The following is a 14363-nucleotide window of genomic DNA, read 5'->3' as shown; positions in this document are numbered from 1 at the left end:
ATTTCCATTTTAGTTATAAATTGCGTACTCTCGAATACTTTCTCTGCAAGCGGATGTTAAAGGTTAAAGAACATACATCTTCTCTAAAATTAAAATTAGCATTACTGTTTAGATTTAAGCACTCCACGCCTCATCCATCAGCAAATAATTATTATTTAAATTATCAAATGTTTTTGAAAACCTAAGCGAAGCTAGGCAGTATGCCTAGTTTATTATAGATCAGTTAACTTTTTTCTATTTTCTAGAAATAATAAAAGATAATAACGTGTCTAATTATCTAAAAACTAAGTTTTTACTTCTAAACAAATGCAATGAAAATTATATTTTTCTCTTAATCAATATAGAGGGAAAAGATAGATTTCCTAGTTGGGGGTCATCCATAAATGACGTCACGCTCGTAGGGGGGAAGGGGGGTCCGTAATTTTGTGACGATGTGTGATGAGGGGGTCGGGGGGAGGGGGGGGGGGGGTTCAGATGTTGCGACGTCACACTTTTGCACTATCAAAAGGCAATGTTAGAGAACGAATTTTAGACGTTATTTCGCGTTTTAGATAACTGTAATAGTTTAGACAAGATTTTAGAAAAATATCGATGTTTTTAAAAATTCAACTGCAATTTTGAGGGGGGGGGGGGGTTGTAGGTTGAGGTGTGGCGTCATTTTTAGGGGGGGGGGGGGGGAATCTGGCTTTTTGTGACGACGTGTGACGGAGGGGAGGGGGGGAGGTAAAAATCGTCAAAAAAAGCGTGACGTCATTTATGGATGACCCATTGTGCTTAATGTTGTAAAAAACGTATTGGGAACATGTCATTAGCGCTTAATATATATGTATATATATATATATATATATATATATATATATATATATATATATATATATATATATATATATATATATATATATATATATATATACTAGCCGTCCCGGCCAGGCCCTGCTCTGGTTTCTGTGAAAAACCTTTCTGTTAAAGACCATTACCTGTGTGTTTAGTAATCATCATAAACCCGGCATTGCCCACCCAAACCACAACCAACCAAAACAACAAAACGCAAACATAACGCTAACACAATTACAAGTACAAACGAAAACTAAAACCTAACAACAAACCCAACCACAACCACAAACACCAATACAAACACACAAAAAAAAGCAAACGAAAACAAAAACCTAACAACAAACCCAACCACAACCACAAACACCAATACGAACACAAAGAAACCAATACGAACACAAAGAAAAAAACAAAACGAAAAAGCAAACAAAAACAAACCAAATCCAAACGCAAAACCAACCACAAACATAAACCCAAAGAAAAAAACACAAACGAAAAAGCAAACGAAAACAAACCAAATCAAAACGCAAAACCAACCACAAACACAACCACAAACACTTAAATCCATCGAAGTATGTCAACGACAAACAAACTTATTTTTACATACAGAATTGAGCTTTATATATTAGATATATATATATATATATATATTATAATATATATATATATATATATATATATATATATATATATATATATATAGTATAACATATTTTTGCAGTGTATATGTGCTAGGTATTAACATGAGGACCCCCGCTGAACATATCACTGCGTTCTAGCGATTCTTAGATAAAAGACATTTTGGGGCTTTTTAAAGATGTCAATAGACATGAAAAGTCTATTCAAATTTGGTTGAAAAATATGCTTTCTGGCAACACAAATTTGCAACCATTTGGAGCCAACTTTTCTAGTCTATTTAGGAGACGATAATATGGTTTTTATTTTCAGAAGAAGCGCCGTGACCAAATGGTTAAAACCCCGGTTTTGTAAGCAGGGTTTCGTATAAATTTTTAAAAATTTCTCCAAATCACCTCACATCACAAAAGCAAACCAAAAACAAATTATTTTCTAATTGCACTCAATTCGACTTTTTAACCCTAATAAATCAATAATTAAACTGGCAAAAAGCATTTTTCTTTTATACATTTTTCAATTTGTTGACTTGGTGTCACCCCTCTAAATGGTGTCACCCGGTGCGGGCCGCAAACCACGCCCCAACCTCGCGACGCCGCTTACTATATACAACTACCTGATGGATCTCTTCTTTCTCCACCCAAGCGTGTGTATCAGGCCCACACCTTTACTTTACGCTACTGACAGCCCCTTTAACCTTTCTATTTCTGACCAACACAACAGGTAAACTTCATCACCAGGTAATACGAAATAGCGTGACTCTCTCTAGGTTGAACAACCACACCAGACAATACAATTCTTTCTTATTCAGCCTAGGGGATGAAAACAAAACGGATCTTTTTTTTTTCATGTAGGTGTGTGCAGTTTCATTTTTTTTCATCCTGAAAAAACAATGTGTTTAATCTGTTGGGTTTTAATGTTAGGTCACAAACGATGTATAACCGGAATAGAGCGACGCGTTATGTGTAAACCTTAGTAGATCTCATTAAGGATATCAGTAAGTATATTTATAAATAGCACATGCAAGCAAACAATATTTTAGTGTATATATATATATATATATATATATATATATATATATATATATATATATATATATATATATATATATATATTTATATATATATATATATATATATATATATATATATATATATATATATATATATATATATATATATATATATATGCGTGTGAGCGTATTCTACTTAAATTTTGTAGTCTAAAAATATTTGCTTTTTTTTGTTTTGGTACAAGTATATTTTATATATTTTAAGGACAGAGTGATTTATTTAGTGATACTATTGCAACTACTCGCTTGATAAACAAGCATTAACACACAAAAATAAACCCCACTCAAAACGATGGCGGTTTAAATGGGACATGAAGTTCGCATCAAGAATCATCGTGTTGGTGTGGGTCGCCGGGTTATGGTGTGAGGGTCAAGACAACACATGGGGCCCGTGTGAGCAGGAGGTCAACTGTGAGTTACCTGCGTGCTTTTGTGCTAACAACACACAGGTGGGTTAATGTCACACTGACATCGATTTCTCTTTTAAACTATTGACTGAGCTTGCTCAGCACTGAGTATATTAAAAACTAATTTTTCGATTAGAATTGACATTTTAAAAATGGCTTTTTAATAACGCAAAATAACGGCTAAAATTTATTTTCTAGCATTACTTTTAAAATGCAAAAGTTTGTCGTCATTCTTTTTAAACTCCCTCACATTGACAGACATCTTCTCTAAAGTCAGAATATATATATATATATATATATATATATATATATATATATATATATATATATATATATATATATATATATATATGTATATATATATATATACCCATAAATTTTTATATTAATGATTTAGGCAATTTTAAGCGTAGCACCTTGAACAACGTTTATAGTACTGCACCAATGATAACATCAAAATTTATATTTGGATTGTCCAGCCCCCGCCCTCACCCCCCCCCCCCCCCCACATAACTCTCAAGGTGAAGAACACCTATTAACATTTAAAACCTTAAAACCCTTAATCTCGTTAAATCTTTATTCTGCACGTTTAACCCTTCCAGGGCCCCGAGGCGGTGCCCGCGACCCAGCGCCCACACATTGTCGTCCTTACCTTCAACGACGCCGTCAACGAAAGGAATTTTGACTACTACAGCAAGATGCTGACTACGGGATGGAAGAACTCCAACGGTGGGTCAATAAGATGGGGGGGGGGGGGGGGGGAGCTGCAGGTGGGGGGGAGGGGGGTTGGTTGAACGATTTAATTAAAACTTTCAATGATAAAATAGTATCAACGTAATATAATATGATTCTGCTAGTTGAATAGGCACAAATGTGCAATGTAGGGTTTTATCTAAAAAAAAACATTCTTCCTACACACACACACGCACACACACACACACACACACACACACACACACACACACACATATCTTCTATAGCGATTTTAAAACGAGTCGATGGTTATTTTTACGACATTCATTATTTTGAAACCGTACACATATCACACGATTCACAATTGGCGTAAGTTGTTAACATAAATTAAATATCCTATGTCTTCTTGCTGTTTTAATTTTCCCTAGATGCAGAATTTTTTTTTTTCAGTTTCTAACGCGAAAATTAATTTTAAATAAAAACACAACACACTTTATCCTCTAGGGCAAAAGACACAAGCTGTTAAGATTAGCGTTTTTTAAGATGATGAACTCTGATACATATCAAAACTGTTCAACCTTGAGTCGATCGATTCAGTCTGTCGATTATATTTTATCGCTAGCTATTGCTGAATTTTTTAACAAATATAAAATACAGACTCGGTTTCAAATTTTTAACTGCAAAAGAAACTGACAGAGGGGGGGGGGGGGGTGCTGAAGTTCACCTACACCTCAAATTGGCCATGTTTTCTTCCAGACTTTTTTCTCCGGGGGAGCACCGGGAATTTTCGGGGGGGGGGGAGCGGATAAAAATTTCCGGGGGGGGGGGAGCGGACACTGTTAGAAGTATATATTTTCTATATAAATTCCAGTTCGTTCGGGGGGGCGGTAGACTTTTTTCATGGGGGGGGGGGGGTAGCTCCGCCTGGAAGAAACTCTGGTAGGGGGGGGGGGCGGACTAAATTTTCCGGACGGAAAATCCCCGAAGAGATGCCTTTAAAAAAACACTGGAAGCAAACGCTACTAGCAATTAGTTACGTCAAGAAACTCCGCAGGGAGAGCAGGTACACAGAGGCGTATCGACCCTTCCCGGCGCCCGGGGACAAACTTTCGATTTGCACCTCCCCCCTCAAACTTTCGATTTGCACCCCCCCTCGAACTTTTGATTTGCACACCCCCCCCCCCCCCTCAAACTTTCAATTTGTTTTTCAAACAAGTGGGGGCGCCCAGGGGACATATGTCGTACCCCCGCCCCCCCCCCCCCCTCGCTACGCCTCTGCAGGTACAATAGTTACGTGAAGCAAACGCCAATGAGCAACACCGGAAGTTGACGGGTTGTCTCTCTGTATGTGATCCGTGCCTAACAGAACCTGCAACACACCACATTCCATTACACTAGAGGCATTTGTTAGCTTTTATTTGTATCACGTGATACCCGTCGGATAAAGTAGCGTTATTGGGCAGACAATCTAAGGCTTTGTTGGAAAGACTTTGAAAGTGTATATTCGCGTTGAGTTTTATTTTTAAAAATAAATTTGAATCTGTCCTTCTGACTAATAGAAAATCATTCGCAGATTTGTTTTTTTTGCCTAGAACTTTCTGTCGACAGATATGAAGATCAAATCAGTCCGAGAAAAAAATTACAATCCAATTGCTGAAAATATATTCTTCAAATAAAAGGTTCGCAAGGGAAACTCTTTACAAAGAAAGGCTTTCGACATTATTTGAGAAGCAAAGAAAAACTAAAACTTTGGAAATGTCTATTCTTTATTGGTGGACGAGGTCGAAGCGGTCAAATTTTCATTTACAGCACACTCATGCAAACATGAATTAGTTGTTTTTTTACAAGCTGTTATTTAACTTGTCTCCTCTGTCCGCAGTCTGTCAACAGTCTGTCTGTCTATCTATCTGTCGTCATAGATCAAACGGCTGAGCAAAAGTTCGGGTATTTCTAACTAACAGATTCGTTTTAAAGAAAAACAGTTATTTTCCCCTATTTAGTGCATCATTACAAAAAAGCTTGTTATTAATACGTTTTCTATGCAATTTTTTCCTAGTGTTTTAAAAGCATCAAGTTTCTTTACTTGAGGTAAGTATAACATCTCACAACACTTTTATCATTTGTATGTTATAACTTCCACCTTATGTTCCACAGGCTGCCCGGTCAGACTGACCCTGTTTGTCTCTGACACCTGGACCAACTACACGCAGGTCCAGAAGCTGTGGTTAGCTGGAGCTGAGGTGGCCGCCTTCAGGTCAGTACACCAGGTCTTTACTGAGAAGGTCCTTCACCTTAGGTCTCCAGTCAGCTCCTTACTATAGTGGTCACTCGATAGCGCACATCACCTGTATTGCTGCATTATCTTTGTTAATTTTTTTTTTCTTGCAAGTCTTACCTCGGGGGTTCGGCATCCAATGCTAAAGTAACAAATTATGTTACGAAACTGTATTACCTAAACTGTATTTTGTTTTCAAAATTATTTTTAAAAAAAAAGGTTGGTTGTTACTAGGACGAGTCTGCCTTATAAAAAGTGACAAATAAAATAACCCAAATAGCCACAAGTTAACAAACACTGACTTAACCGAACATGTTTATTGTATTGATTTATTTCGGTTGTAGGCCTATATAGTAAATATACGAAAACACATATTTTTCGTTTTTTTTTTCTTTCAGTAAATCGGGATATGGCCAAACCGAATATTTCTATAAAACAATCACCAAAGAGAAGCTGAGAGAAGAAATAGGAGGCCAGAAACAAAATTTTGTGAAAAAGGCCAAAATTCCTCCATGTAAAATATATAAAATACATTTTAAAATACGTTTTACTTGAACTGCAGAATATTTGAAGAAGAAAAAAAAACACATTTTAATGGGTTTTTTTTTTCGTGTGGATAAGGCGATGTGTGGATTATTAGAGGGTGGATTAAGAGGTGGATGAATTAATTGTCGGTTGATAAAAAATGTGGACGGGTTGAGATTATGGTATTGATGAATTAGGTTGTGGTTGGTCTGAAAGAGGGATCAATCGCCGATATATATATATATATATATATATATATATATATATATATATATATATATATATATATATATATATATATATATATATATAATATATATATATATATATATATATATATATATATATATATATATATCGGACGCTACTTAATGAAGTTTTACGAGACACAAGAGCAATCCAATTGGTAACTATTTTAGGGGTTATCTATAGGTGACGGCACACTTTAAAAAAAATTACTTCCATTTCATTCTCCCTTTCCTCCCCGTTCCCCCACGTCGTAACAAACTCCCCCCCCCCCCCCCCCCCCCCATCTCCATAAAGTGACGTTCAATATATATATCACTGGAGTTAATTGTAAACAAAGAAACTCTAATTGCTGTTTGATCTTACACATACGTTGTTATTTATCTCTACCGTATCAATAATTCCAGATGCTATCAGAGGCTTCAGAATCCCTTACTTCAGTGCCGCTGGAGACGACATGTTCGATGTGTTGGCGGAAGAAAATTACGATTACGATTCCAGCCTCCTCATCACCAGGGACTCAATGCAAGCCCCGCCCACTTGGCCGGCCACCCTGACGTACAAATGGCCGTTCAAGTGCAAACTGGGTCATTGCCCCTTGTCAAACCACTCTTCTATTTGGGAGGTGAACTAATTCAATCGAAATTGTGTTTTTTAGTTTTTAATCTTCTTGAGAAATTACTTTTAAAAATGTATATCCAACATCGATAGAGTATACCCACTTGCGTAACTAGGTAACAGAAGGTGTCACCTCATCCCCCCTCCAACAATTTTGCATTTTTTAGGTTTCGGGTCACACCTCTTTTCCTACTTTTAATTATTTTAGATGAATAAATTATTTCTTAAAGGTACCTGTTTTCAAAACTATTTTGTGTTGTGGTGTCACCCCGTGCGGATCTCACCCACTGCCTTATGATGCTTATGACTAAGCCTATACTATAAAGAAAACGTATGCAATTTAAGCTGTACTATACAGTGGCGTGCAGAGGGGGGGGGGGGGGGGCGGACGGGGCCCAGGCCCCGGGCATCCACCACTGGGGGGCATCCAGCGGAGGTAAAAAAAAAAAATTTAATTAATTAATTAATTAATTTTTTTTTTTTTTTTTTTTTTTTTTTTTTTTTTTTTTAAGTAATTTAAAAACTGTTGTGATATGTCGTGTCATGGTGTCATCGTAACTTTCCATATGTTTTGCGATCTCACTCAAAAAAATTGTAACACTCAATCGTCTGTCAGCCGTTTTAACATTACACTGTCCGTATGGCAAAACTTATATAGAAACAGCGGGCATCAGTGAAGGGTAGTCCTACGGAAGTCAATGATATTCCATTAATAAATGTGTGTCATATTTATTTAGTATAGTGTAGGGGCATCGTTTAGAGTACTTGTGACCAAGTTATTCCCATGCACTGTAAGGGCATCTTTAAAGTAATATGCGCGTATTCGTTATACTCATTTTCAAGGACATCCGTCGAGTAATTAAATCATATTTATTTTTATACACTATAGGGGCATCTTTAAAGTAATTATTCGTATATTCATTATAATATATTTTATGAGCATTTACTAATATGCCCACTTCACTTTATAATACATTTTAAAGGCATCCATACAGTAAGTATGCCCATCTTCATTTTATATATTGTAGGGGCATCTTGAAAGTAATTAAGCTTATATTCATGTGTTACACTCGAAGGACATGCAACAGTAATTACACCAATCATCGTTGTTAACATTGGGGGCATCTCTAAAGCTATTTTTTAATGTACTTCTTCATTATTATCCATTTTAAGGGCATCCAAAGGGTAATTATGCCCATATTATTATTATAAATTTTTGGGGCATCTTTGGTGAAATATATGACCGTTTGCAGTGTAATAACTTTTTTTTGTTAAATTGTATGGGCAGCATTCAGTGGCATAGCTAGGATTTTCGGTCCCCTATGCAAAAATTAACAATGTTAATGTTAGTCGCCCGCCCTCCCCCACACTGAATGCCACTGCCTGTACACTAAGAAAGGACTTGGGGCCTTTTTTAAATTAAATTATTTCTACAGTAGAAAAAAAACTTGATTTCATTAATTTTTAAAAAATTATTTATATAAAATAAATATCAAAATTCCAATGTAAAAGTTTTAACTTTTTAAAAGAAGGAAAATGGCCCCTATTTGCCTTGGGCCCCTATGCCTTGCTTACTCTAGCTTTACGGTAGCTAAGCCACTGGCAGCCATTAGTATATTTTTTTTTCATGCATTATATAAGCATACTTAAGAATAAGAATGCCCATATAATGTTTTTGATACACATTAGCGACAATCTTAAGAATACGAATCAACATATTGTTTTCGATACATTGTAATGATATCATTCAGAATAATTGCGCCCATATTGATTTTTACAAATAGGAGGAGCATGCTTTAAGTAGTGTTAAAGTTTTTAACTCTGAGTAGAGCTTTCTTTAAAGTAATTGGGAGCACATGCAGAGCCAGTTTTATTTCAGTTAATAGTAGAGCTATCTATAGAGTTATTGAGCCCATAATGATGTAATGAAATGTGGGGATGCGGTGTGGGTTTTTAGGCTATGGAAGCCGTTAGTGGATTATCCCCCACCTGAACTAGACAGACGTACTTGGGTGTTAAATTTGTGAAAACGCGTCCAAGCCCAGGGAGGGTCTGACATAGCATAGTGGATTTTTAAACACAGTCCAATGTCGAAATGTTTTTTTAAGCTGGCAGCTTGAGGGGTCATCCATTTATGACGTCCACACGGGGGGGGGGGGGGGGTCCGAAAAAAATTGACTTTTGTGGACGCGTGTGGACAGGGGGAGGGGGGGGTTGGCCCAATGTGGACGTCCACACATTAAATCTAACATTATTTTTGGTAGTGTGAAAGAAAAATATTTCCTAGCGAAGCTAAAGTTCAACTATCCTATCTCTCTGGCCCTTTAACCACCCAGCTTGGGTCTATGCCCTGGCTTAACCTGGAATACAATAAGATATCTAATTACAAGTGTCCCCACATTTGCATCCCAGGTCAAATACCAGGCGACCACTTCTCTAGGTAGGCGGGGTCATCCCAGTTCAGTTGTGAGACGGGAGAGGGGGGGGGTTAGCACGCTGTCCCTGTTCAGGTGTGGGACACGAAGGACAATAAAACACATTTGTACCAGTATTTGTAATACTATATACACTCAGAGTATATACACACTTAATGCAGTAGCTTGAGTAATAGTGGAAGAAGATTATGCAAAAACTTATAGTCAGTGTGGACGTCCACGGGATGGGGGGGGGGGGGGGGGGGTCCGTCAAAAGTGGACGTTTGTGGACAGGGAAGAGGGGGGGGGTCCAAAATCCCAAAAATGTGTGTGGACGTCATAAATGGATGACCCCTTAGCCAACCAAGGTACACTTCTGTTATATTCAAGGTTATTTAAGATAGTTTGAGAGTATCTAGCTAGCATCACCCATCTCTTTAAAGAGTTGACGTTTTGACCAAGTGGTTTAGAGAGAAAAATCTGAAACATCTCTAGTTCAATGCACACTCTCACCTGTATTATTAGTTACACTATAGGAATTCCTAAACAGGCCAAGAGAGAAACATCCCATTAATAAAGGCGTATCTGACGCCCTAATTGCAGACACGGACAGCGTTTTTGTCCCTGCGGTCCCGGGTGGTAATACAATACCGGATGAGACTCTTTTGTAGTGCATCACAGCCCCCCCCCCTCCCCACCACGACCCGTCCCGCAATTGTCTTTCCCCCCCCCCCCCACCCCTTCTCCCAAGTTCCAACCATTCATTCCATTTGGATTTAGCTGGCTGTAGTCAACGTTTTCATCTCAATTAAGGTAAGTACATTTTTTTAAATAAATGATATATATATATATATATATATATATATATATATATACATAAGTATTTATGGGGGGCATCTTCCGCGTGATTTTTGCCCCGGGCATCTACATAGGTCTGCACGCCACTGGTACTATAAGACTAAATATTTTAGCTGGGACATGGCAAAAATGTGCTTATAAATACGCCTTGGTGTTATAGCTATACGTCTATATATTTTAAAGAGAAGCCTAATTTAATTATAGCCGAATTATCATCACAACAGGCCTATATATATATATAATATATATATATATATATAATATATATATATATATAATATATAATATATATATATACACACTATAAGCTACAATCAGTATCTACACGCAGAACTTCGACGCCCAAGCAGGCGCCACTTTCTGCCCCTCCCTTTAAAGTTTTAGTCAGTGGGCCAACAAAATACAATTCTTAGCATCCAAATGATCTCATCCCCCCCCCCCCCCCCACCTTTAGGTTCCTGTCCAGATGCTGTATGACCTCAACGACACGTTCGAGTGCCAATACATCGATGCTTGCACCAACGCACCTACCACAGAAGAAGGTGCTTTTCAGGTGAGGTGTTTTCACCATAACCATATATTCGATAGTTTCCTGTGTTCTTTCTATACACCTATCTTAGTTACATTGTAAAGCAGCAATGATGTGTCCCTATGTGTGGTTGATAGATAAAAAGAACACAAATATTTTCATAGTGCGGTCGGTGATAACATTTTAGTTTTTGATTATTTTTTTTTAAATTTAAGTTATTTTATAAGCCACCGAACTCTTATGGGTACATGACTCACGTTAGGGAAAGTATAGGCGTTCGGGTAAATGTGCTAACCACACTATTCATTGATATGGTGAGATCACAGAAACAGATGAACTCTACTTCACCTGCCGCACAGACCGCCAGTATTCCTTCCTTGAGCTCTTCATTTACGCGTCAATTTAGCTCGTGCTTCAATAACCATAACACATTGATATCTCTGTTATTTATCCCCACCCCTCTCTACCACCCCCACCCACAGCTCCTATGGCGCAACTTCCTCCCCTACTACAAAAGCCGCACGCCGTTTGTGTTGAACATGAGAGCAACATGGCTAAACACGGACTTCCAGAGAACGGCGTTCCACAGACTTGTCTACTCCATCATGGATATGCCGGAGGTAGGTATGGCTGGCTGGACAGTCGACTGGACGGCCACATGGACGGTTTGCTGGACGGCTTTTTGTTACGGTCTAAGTTGGTGTAGGCGGTCAATAGGCCAATGCTCTGACAAATAGGCGTGCAGTACTTTTATTGATAACCATCTAAAATTCTAGAAGGACAGTTGGGCAGATGTAGACTGAGGTGTTTTATAATGGACGGTCGCAGGCCTATAATTGATCGTTTGGCCGGTCAAATGGACGGCCATCTATAAGGGACAGTTGGGCAGCTGTAGACTAGAGTATTTTATAATGGACGGTAGCAGGCCTATATCTGATCGTTTGGACGGTCAAATGGACGGCCATATACAAGGACAGTTGGACAGATGTAGACTGAGGTGTTTTGTAACGGTCGCCTGCTTATAAGTGACGGTCAAATGGACGGCCATCTACTAGGTCAGCCGGCCAGCTGTAGACTGGAGTGTTTTATAATGGACGGTCATATAAGTGACTGTTGGACGGCCATGAGGTTGGTTAACTTGACAGCCTTTTGACTGGACGGCCATCAGGATTTCTTTCTCCGAGGGGGGGGGGAGTTAAAACTTATAGGGGAGAGCGGGGTGGACACTGCATTAAGTCAATTTTCTGTATGCTTATAGGCAGAGTTTCTTCCAGGCATCTCTCCGGGGGGGGGGGGGGGCGAACGAAATGGATTTTATATAGTAAACATACACTTTTACTAGTGTCCGCCCCCCCCCCCCCCCCGAAAAATGTTGACCGCACCCCCGAAAATATCAAGTGCCCCCCCCCCCCCCGGAGAAAAGTCTGGAAGAAACACTGCTTATATGGCAAATGTTAGATCTATGTATTCTTTTTTTTTGTTCCGTGTGCGGGGGGGGGGGGGGGAGTTAAGTTTGTGCAATACTACCAAATTAGCTATCGACATCCCTCAATTTATTATAGATTAGAAATAGGCAACTACAAACTTGTATTAGGCTACCTATAGCAGATCTAGTAATTATCGTTTAAAATGGGCTTTTCTGTTCGAAATTATAGCAAGAAATGTCTCGAATAAGTCCATTCCTCTTTGCCTGTTTATCATGCGGTGTCCGAGTACCTAAGTTTTAATCGTCTGAGCAGAAGATTAAAGGTATAGTTATATGTTTAGGCTTCTTGCACAGCGCTGATACGAGCCCGGTTAGCTCAGTCGGTAGAGCATCAGACTTTTAATCTGAGGGTCAAGGGTTCAAGTCCCTTATCGGGCGCTTACTTTTTTTCCGCTTTTTAAAAATATTTTACCCGTTTCTAATAATCGCTGTTCACAGTCTCGAAAATTAACAACTTCAACATTTACCTGTGCGGCATATTTTTCTTCGAAATGATAAATTAAGCCAAGTTAAAAGGCAATGTGTTTCCTAAGTCCAAAATGTTTTATCTATTTATATTTCCTAGGTATACTTCGTGACCATGTCCCAGCTCGTTGATTGGATGAAAAACGCCACCAGTTTGAACGAGATTCAAAACTTTGAGCCGTGGCTGTGTCCCAAGAGAGAGCTATACCAGAGCCAATCATCTACGTTGAGAGGGGACACAACTCTACTACCACTCGCACTCGTCTCTGCCTTCATTGTTCACAGAATAATTTTTTATAACATGTTATAAAAATATATTTTGTTTTTTACATATTTGAGTTGGGTTTATGTTTTTGCACTTTATACAATAATTACCTGTAATTGTTAAGACAATTATCCGGTAATTAAACAAAAGTTTGAACTGTTGTATCTGTTATTCTAGAAGATTTTTTATTATTCATTTTAACGCATTTCCTGCGCAATTTACCTGGAATATTTTGATCTTTCTTTTTCAATTTAATTTTTTTTCCCTTTAATATTTATTTTCAAAACTTTTTAAAAAAATATTAACAAGTTTATCACAAATGTGTGTGTATGTGTGTGTGAGAGTTGGTCTGTATCATAATTCAACTAATTACAATCATTTACAATCATTATCACAACGAAAAGTTGAACCATTAAATAATTTTTTTTTTGCCTCAGACATGTAATTTACAACGTCAGTTTGCCTTAACATGTTCGCTTTAGTATTACAGTTATCATCATCGGCTTATGGGGACTGATATAGATCTACAAGTCTACAATAGTAATACTTTCTTCTTACATGTAGCCTTTTTTCATTCATTTAAGATGGTCTACTTATACATAGATCTAATACAAAACGTCTGATTACACTTTTATTTTTAAACCTAAAAATGCAAATGTGTAGTTAAATGGTGATTCAATGGATTCTCCCCCCCCCCCATCCGCATGGTGGGTTGAGGGAGTTTGGGCTTATACGTACGTCGAGCTCTCAGTGTCTTCAACCAAAATAAGTTTTTTTTTTCGAAACAATCAACTTTTTCAAGCAAGGCATAGGCTGGGTTTTCCTTTCCTTGCAGCTTTACATTTAGCTCAGAGTTTCTTCCAGGCATCTCTTCGGGGGGGGGGGGGGGGGGGGCTAAGCCCCCCCGAAAATTTTTTACCCCCCCCCCCCCCCCGAACGAAATGAAATTTATGTAATTTATATAGAAAATATATACTTTTAACAGTGTCCGCCCCCCCCCCCCCGAAGAAAGTTTACTGCCCCCCCCCCCCCCCCGAAGATTTCAA

The 14363-nt window shown here is 38.1% G+C and overlaps 1 protein-coding gene and 1 non-coding gene across 2 annotated transcripts; both read left to right on the top strand.

The window, feature by feature from the left end:
* Positions 1-2339: 2339 nt before the first annotated feature.
* On the top strand, positions 2340-13785 carry LOC131956468 (chitin deacetylase 1-like). Its single transcript, XM_059320919.1, has 10 exons — positions 2340-2461; positions 2742-2985; positions 3546-3672; positions 5791-5890; positions 6310-6425; positions 7090-7307; positions 11027-11125; positions 11584-11721; positions 13153-13355; positions 13755-13785. Exons 2-10 carry the CDS (start codon positions 2848-2850, stop codon positions 13783-13785), a joined length of 1170 nt encoding a protein of 389 aa, XP_059176902.1. The 5' UTR covers positions 2340-2461; positions 2742-2847.
* Positions 12893-12965, top strand: Trnak-uuu (transfer RNA lysine (anticodon UUU)). The gene has a single exon. It is a non-coding gene; the product is annotated as a tRNA-Lys (tRNA).
* Positions 13786-14363: the final 578 nt, after the last annotated feature.

Source organism: Physella acuta, unplaced genomic scaffold, assembly GCF_028476545.2.
Source record: "Physella acuta isolate Inbredline_101_S28 unplaced genomic scaffold, ASM2847654v3 ptg001152l, whole genome shotgun sequence".
Taxonomy (NCBI): domain Eukaryota; kingdom Metazoa; phylum Mollusca; class Gastropoda; family Physidae; genus Physella; species Physella acuta.
The sequence above is the reverse complement of the archived record's forward strand: the minus strand, read 5'-3'. Positions and strand labels throughout refer to the sequence as shown.

Bases quoted from the DNA above. Each gene is read 5' to 3' on its own strand.
- LOC131956468 (XM_059320919.1), top strand. From the start codon at position 2,848: ATGAAGTTCGCATCAAGAATCATCGTGTTGGTGTGGGTCGCCGGGTTA. The intron at 7,308-11,026 runs GTGAACTAATTC...CCCCACCTTTAG, and splicing joins ACCACTCTTCTATTTGGGAG to GTTCCTGTCCAGATGCTGTA. The intron at 13,356-13,754 runs GTTATAAAAATA...TTTTTGCCTCAG, and splicing joins AGAATAATTTTTTATAACAT to ACATGTAATTTACAACGTCA.